The 6,714-nt window shown below is 60.8% G+C and overlaps 2 protein-coding genes across 4 annotated transcripts in view; one reads left to right on the top strand and one right to left on the bottom strand.

Moving 5' to 3' along the window:
- The window catches only part of UNC45A (unc-45 myosin chaperone A), a 10,764-nt gene extending 9,825 nt beyond the window's left edge, over positions 1–939 (top strand). The window contains exons 20-22 of the mRNA XM_031059677.1: positions 8–160; positions 323–352; positions 558–939. Of these exons, the coding sequence (XP_030915537.1) occupies positions 8–160; positions 323–352; positions 558–700 (326 nt within the window). The 3' untranslated portion in view covers positions 701–939. The remainder of the gene's footprint in view (positions 1–7; positions 161–322; positions 353–557) is intronic.
- A 1,098-nt stretch (positions 940–2,037) lies between these two features.
- Positions 2,038–6,676, bottom strand: PRC1 (protein regulator of cytokinesis 1). Of its 3 annotated transcripts, none has more exons than XM_031059716.1 (12): positions 6,558–6,676; positions 6,007–6,237; positions 5,764–5,934; positions 5,423–5,572; positions 5,059–5,206; positions 4,838–4,974; positions 4,498–4,593; positions 4,235–4,381; positions 3,804–3,914; positions 3,558–3,656; positions 2,839–2,988; positions 2,038–2,252 (listed from the first exon to the last, which is right to left on the bottom strand). In XM_031059716.1, exons 1-12 carry the CDS (start codon positions 6,666–6,668, stop codon positions 2,178–2,180), a joined length of 1,626 nt encoding a protein of 541 aa, XP_030915576.1. In that variant the 5' UTR covers positions 6,669–6,676; the 3' UTR covers positions 2,038–2,177. The 3 variants fall into 3 exon arrangements, with proteins under 3 accessions (XP_030915576.1, XP_030915577.1, XP_030915575.1); XM_031059717.1 differs by having other exon boundaries at positions 2,880–2,988; XM_031059715.1 differs by having other exon boundaries at positions 2,803–2,988; positions 3,813–3,914.
- Positions 6,677–6,714: the final 38 nt, after the last annotated feature.

Below are 6,714 nucleotides of genomic sequence, written 5' to 3'. Positions count from 1 at the left end.
TGTGCAGGGAGCACCAAGCTGCTGCTCTGTCAGGAGCAGCTGGCTGCCCAGGATGCTGCATTCATCTCCATCCAGGCGTTCCCAGCACTGCTGGATCTGCCACAGGACCTGGAGGTCAGCGCTGTCAGCTGTGGCTCCCGACACACAGCCGTGGTCACGCGTGAGTGTCCAGTGGGGCAGGGGGCAGTGCCCCCGGGGGCAGGGGCTCTAAAGGGGTTCCAGGGCTCACCAGGGCCTGCGGGGCAGTGCCTCTGGGGGCAGGGGAGCACTGTGGGGAAAGGAGCTCACCGGGTGCTGCCTGATGGTGCTGTCCCTGTTGCAGGAGGCGGGGAGCTCTACACCTGGGGCTGGGGTAAGTGGCACCTCTGCTTTGGGAGTGTACAACCTCCCCAGGAGCAACTTCTGGTTCCTGTTCTCTCGCCCTTGGCTCTTTCATCGCTGTACGAGTTCTGTGAACACTGGGGGCTCTTGTGTTCCCTCCCTTCCTCCCCACAAACACCAGGAGCAATTGCCCTGTGAGGCCCCAGGGCCACATTGTGTCATGACTGTGTCTGCAGGTAAATACGGGCAGCTGGGACACGGGAACAACGTCAGCTCTGACCAGGCCCGCCGCGTGGAGCACCTGGTGGCCGAGGGGCTGCGGGTGGAGGAGGTGGTGTGTGGGCCCTGGACCACCTATGTGCGTGTGCGGGAGCCGTGAGGGCCCCAGGAGCCGTGGGTGCTGCAGATGGCGGTGAGGGCAGGCTCTGCTCTGCAGGACCAGCTCCAGGACTGCTCTGTGCTCAGGGCAGGGCAGGCAGCCCTCCTGCGGCACAGGACAGGGCTGAGTTCAGCCCGCAGTGACCTGATTGACATGCTGGAGTGGGGCTGCAGCTGCATCAGGGCCAGGGACACCCTGGGACAGGCTGGATGTGTTCATTAAATTCACTTTTCCATAAGGGCTGCAGTGTTGGTGTGTGCGAGACATGTTCCAGCATATCAGGCTCCAGTGAAGCTGTCCTGGGGCAGGGACTGCACGGGGCCGTGCCTGGGTTTGTGTGAGCACGGTGCTCGCTCTGGGCAGTGGCAGAGAGAGCCGCGCTGGCACAGAGCTGAGGCTGATTCTGCTCCTCTGGGGCGTGCAGAGGAACTCGTGGGGGGCTGGGACACACAGCTGGACCAGGGGACCCCCAGCTGACCCCGAAGGTGTCCCAGACCATGTGGCATCATGCCAGCGTGGAAAGGGGAGGAGAAGAAGGAATGGGGGGATGTTCAGAGCAGGGGTGGTTTTGTCCGAGTTACCATTACCGTGATGGGACCCTGCTGTCGTCGGGAGGCTGAACACCAGTAGGAAGGAGGGAATGAATTCTTGGCTTTGCTTTGTTCTGTGTGGCCTTTGCTTCGCACACTGAACTGTTGACTCATATCACAAGTTTTCTGGCTTTCACCCTGTGCTTGTCTCCACAGTTCTGGTAGGCAGTTCAGGGGGAGAGCAAGCAGCTGAGAAAGGCTGAGGGTGGTTTGGGGGAGCGGGACTGCAGCTTTTTGCTCAGCAAAAAAATCCCTTTTGGTCAGGGACTGAGGCTGCGGCTCTGGCTCGGCACGGTCCGGACTGAGCCTCGGTTTGCGCAGCCGCTCACGGCTAGCTTTTTCAGCCAATCCGGATTCGGATTACACTGCTTCTTCAGCCAATCCGGATTCGCATTAGACTGCTACTTCAGCCAATCCGGATTCGGATTAGACTGCTTCTTCAGCCAATCCGGATGAAGATTGAAAATTCGAGGGTTTGTTTTTTCTTTTTTAGCCAATCAGGAAATGATAGGGACCGCTCCTTGTTTGGCCAATCACGGCATGGATTGAAGCCCCAGCTCTTCCAGCCAATCAGAGCTCGGAATTCCAGATTATTTGGCCAATCAGGGCACAGACTGGGGCTGCTGGAGTTGGCCGAAAAAGCTGCAGCCCGGCTCCTGATTGGCTGAGACTCTCCAGGCCGTGCCCCGCCCCTTCCATGATCCGCCTCGCTCCGCGCAGGGACGCCCGGACGCGCCCGGAGGCTGGGGCTGTACAAGGACTTTATTCACAACATCTAGAAATTTTTTTTTAAATAAAAGCACATTCCTAAAGCAGCAAAGGAGGGGAGCGTTATCCAGGAACGGGAGGTGCTGCAGGCCCTGCATTGCTGCCGGAGCAGGGCTGCATCATGCGGCATTGTTGGTGGTGGAGTTGAGAACACGGGAGGTGCTTTCAAAGCTGGAAGCCTTTGAGAGTTGGCGCTGTGGAAACAAGCGGGGAAAGGAGAGGGATGAGGGAAGGGAGGGGGCTGCTACCTCACAGCTCAGAGGGGACAGAGAGAGGCAGGCCCTGCTGCCAAAGGGAGATGGAATACAAATTGTATTATGTAACTTGTAGCCAATGAACATTAATGCCTTTCTTTACTGAAATGTATAAAGAGTAGAAAACTTTTGTTAGTTTCACACAGTAGTAAATCTCTGGCTCAGCCCGGCCTGATGGGAGGACAGAGGGTGTCCAGGTCCCCACAAGGTCCCCCACCCTGAGAGAGGAAAGCAGGAAAGCAGCCCCCCTGGAGCCCCTGCTCACTCCACGCTCAGGGGCTCTGCCTTGTAGCTGTCCCTGCACGGGTCTGTCCCCAGCGCTGCTCAGGGCCCGCTGCCACCAGCTCTGCCAGAAGCTCTCCATGGGGAGTCACAGGCAGGGGCAGGAGCAGCCACCGCACGAGAGGACACGGGGGACACACGGGGGGGCACGGGAGGAGCAAAGGTCCTGTGCTGTGCAGTGATGGGGGGGTTAGAAGAGGTGAATTACCGCAAACTCAGAATAGGTGCTGGCAACAGAACTAACGCTGTGGTTACGCTGGGCAGGGGCTCTGGGGGTGCACCCACCGCTCAGGGTGGTTCCGTCCAGCTGGGACACGTTCTCCTTGTTCTGCTCCCTCAGCCTGCGTCGGGGGGGCTTCACTGCCGGGCAGGTGGGGGTGCGGGCCCGGCTGAACTGTGGGGAGAGGTGACAGTTATGGGATGCAGGAACTGAGCACAGGCAGGAGACCTGCGGCAGCTTCAGTGCCAGAGGAGCCAGAGCAGTGCCAGGCTCCAGGAGCTCTCCAGACTCTGGGGTCCAATTCTGGCCCCTAAAACATACAGCACAGAATCCTGCAATGATGTGGGTGGGAAGGGACTTTAAAGCCCATCTCGTTCTACCCCCCTGCCATAGGCAGGGATGCCATTCACTAGACAGCGATGCTCAGGGCCTGTCTGGCAGCCCACACACATTTTGAAGGTCCCTCAAGCTGCAGGCTCAGCACTAAGGAACAGGGCTACTAGAAATATAGGCTGGAGGAAGATTTTCTGGCGCCCTTCTCCTCCTCCCTCAGGTCCCAGAAACAGCCCAGCAGGATGGCAGCAGCCCCACAGAGCAGACTGCAGACAAACAGGGGCTTCTGTCCCCCACGAGCTCAGCAGGGGAGGCAGTGAGCCACGGGGTGACAGCAGAAGAGCTGCACCACCTCAGCTCACTTTCCCTTGCAGCCCAGCCGCGGGCAGGGAGTCCCCAAGGCCCCTCACCTTCTTCCCGGAGGGTGGCAGCCGAGAGGTGGGCGAGTGGGAGATGGCTCCCCCAAAGGCTGAGCGAACAGTGGTGTTGGCGCTGGAGGTGCTGTGGAGCTGAGGAGAGCAGAGCACACGTCACACAGGACACCTTCCCTTCCCGTGGGCTGCAGCAGCCGAGCCCTCCCCACGGGGCCGAGGCCAGCCCGAGGCTGTGCTCCAGGCACGCCCAGCCCAGCCCAGTGCCCTGCAGGGACATTTTACCTTGCTTACTTTGGCAGGTGTGTGGGGGCTGAGCATGCGCCGCTTGATGGGCGTGCGGGGGGCGCTGCCGTAGAGCATCTCTGCCTCCATCTCCCGGCTCTTCTTCAGGTGCTGTGGGACACGCCTGCACTCACACACTGAGCACCAGGGGCTGCTGACAGTGTGACACTGCAGCGGGACTGCCCTGCTGACAGCCTGGCACGGCCGCGCAGCAGGAACTTCAGCACAGAGTCACACGTGGCCAGAGCCAAGTGTCACCTCTGGCACAGCTGGGGCCAGAAAGGGGCTCGGCCACACAGATGTGACAGCAGTGGGCACCAGCCCCAGTGCCTGCTGCTTCCAAGCTGGGAATGAGCCGGCAATGTCCCAGCAGGGACAGCCCTAGGCTGGCACTCCCAGGCAGGAGCCAACAGGCTCAGCTCTGTACTCACCCGCTCCTGCTTCTCCTTCTCCTTCTCCAGCCGGTACTGCTGCCACTGCTCTGACACATACTCCATGAACTGCTGCCCCTTCACCAGGAAAGCTCCCTTGAACTCCTCCTCCCAGGTCTGGACCTTCCTCTCCAGCTCCTCCTGCAGCTGATCAGGACATGAGGGCAGTGTAGGGGCTGCCCTGAACGCAGGTGTCCCCACACCCAAGGATCCCTTTTCCTCTGTCAGTGGGACCACAGGTCCTTCCCCAGGGCTGGACCTACCCTAGACAGCGTCTTCTGCAGCTTTGCTCGCTGCTTCTCCTCCTTCAGAAGGTTTCCTCCTCGATTGGTGAAGCGACTGGGGTCATTTGCTTTACTCTGGTAGAGAAGCGTGGTCAGGAGAGGCACAGACACACCACCCAATCCCCTCAACCTCACATGGTGAAGGCCTCAGAGGAGCCAGCCCTGCACAAACACCCCAGTGCTTGAAACACAGCACCTCATCCCTGCACTGCCCCCCCATGACTCCTCAGTGGCTCCCTGCTCCTTCCCAGAGCGCTGTCCCAGGGGAGCAGAGGTACACCCTGACCCACGGCCCCCCGTGCTCCTGCCTGGACAATACCTCCAGCTCCAGGAACAGCTTCCAGTTCTCCTCCCACTTCTGAACAGCCTCAAACAGATCTTTGTGTGTTTCATAGTAGATCTTCATCTTGCCCACCTCGGCATCATGCAGCTCGAGCAGGGTCTCTGTGTAATCCTCTGGAGGGGCACAAGAGCCAGGTCAGGGGGCTGCTGGAAGCCCTGGGATCCCTCCCCAGATCTGCCTGGCCAGCCAGCACCCACCATCATAGAAGGGGCTGAACCTTTCCCTCTGCTCCTGGCTGTAGAAGCATTTGTCCCAGTAGTTGGCCAGCTCCGCCCGGATGGCGTGGATGACGGATTTCATGTTCTGCAGCTTCAGCTCCTCCAGACGGTCCACCTCCTGCTGCAGCTGCCCCCGGGAGCAGAGCAAGGTCAGGGAGGAAGGGGAGAACAGGGTTCATCTTCTGCGTGAGCCGCTCTCTAGAACGAGGCAGCTGCCACAGCCTCCAGCTCCTCCCTCCACGAAGGCAGAATTTGCCCCGCTCCCCTCACCGAGCAGCCAGGAGCACGAGAGCCCCCGAGCTGCTGCCCCAGCCCTGCCACCGTGAGCGCAGCAGGGTCTTACAGCTCTCCTGGTTCGGGCTCTGGAGCCGGCCAGGTGCACGGCCGAGGAGTCTCTCTGCTCCTGGGGGATCTGCAGCCGCTCCCAGAGCGCCAGGATCCGGGCGCGCAGCTCCGCGCACACCGCCTCGTTCAGGGCCCGCCGCCCTTCCAGCTGCACGCAGGGAGGGAGCGTGGGGTCAGCGCAGCCTCTGGCTCTGCTGCACCCACTGAGCCTCACTGGGGCACACGAGAGCTCCTCAGTGCCCCTGGAAGGCTGCTCTAACACACACAGCCTTGCCAAAACCCAGCGGCTGCTCTTACAGCACGGTGGCAGCCCCAGCCCTGGCTCAGGGCACTGCATACCTGCTGCAGCAGGTTCTGGAGGGCCATGATGTTGTCCTCGGACAGGCAGAACGCCTCCTCATCCTCACACACCACATCCCGCTCGAAGCTGGTGTCCGGGGTGTGGTCCAGCTCCTCCATGAGCAGAATGATCTGACGCTTGTTGCTGACGAACTCTTCCCGCCTTTGCTCCTGCGGTGAGGGCAGTGTCAGAACCAAGGGCCCCCTGAGGGCGCCTCAGTGACCCCTGCGCCCCAGGCTCACCTTCAGGGTGTTGAGGGAGGCCACGTGGCGCCGGTAGCGGTCCAGGTCGTCCAGGCTGGGCACGCTGCCGGTGTCGATGGTGAACAGGGCTGTGCACAGGATGTCACACAGGGCCCGGTCCTGCTCCTGCAGGGCCTTCAGCTCCTGCTTACGGTCCCGCTTCTGCTTCTGCAGCACCTCCACGCACGTGCGCAGGTTCTTCTCCATCTGCAGGATGGTACTTTCCTCTGTCTGCAAGAGGCCAGAAATCAGCTCTGTTCCACACTTCTCCCGCACCTGGCTCATGCTTCAGGTTTTTATACAAAGACCGCGGCCAGCAGGCCTGGGTGTGAGTGAGATGTTCCCCAGGAAGGTGCGTGAACACCAGCAACACACAAAACAAGCTGCTGGAGAGCGCCACACAGCCACCTACCAATGCCTGCCCTGTGAGGAGCCCTCGGCTCTACCAAGCACCCAGAAAAGCAGTTTTAAGTAGATATTTGTCTTCTAAGCTCTGGCCTCTTGGGACACGCAGGCAGAGGCCAGGCAGACCCCAGGATCCCCCCCCTCACCTCAAAGGGGCCCAGCTGGAGCTCCCTGCACAGGGTGTCCAGCTCCTTCCGGCACAGGGCGATGCTCTTCAGCAGACGCTCCTTCAGGCTTTCCTCCTCCGCCACCATCATGTCCAGGAGGCTCTGCAGCACGGGTGTGGTTAGAGGCAGGGTGAGG

The sequence above is a fragment of the Geospiza fortis genome, unplaced genomic scaffold, assembly GCF_000277835.1.
Source record: "Geospiza fortis unplaced genomic scaffold, GeoFor_1.0 scaffold2, whole genome shotgun sequence".
Classification (NCBI taxonomy): Eukaryota; Metazoa; Chordata; class Aves; order Passeriformes; family Thraupidae; genus Geospiza; species Geospiza fortis.
This window is presented reverse-complemented; position numbering and strand designations above follow the sequence as displayed.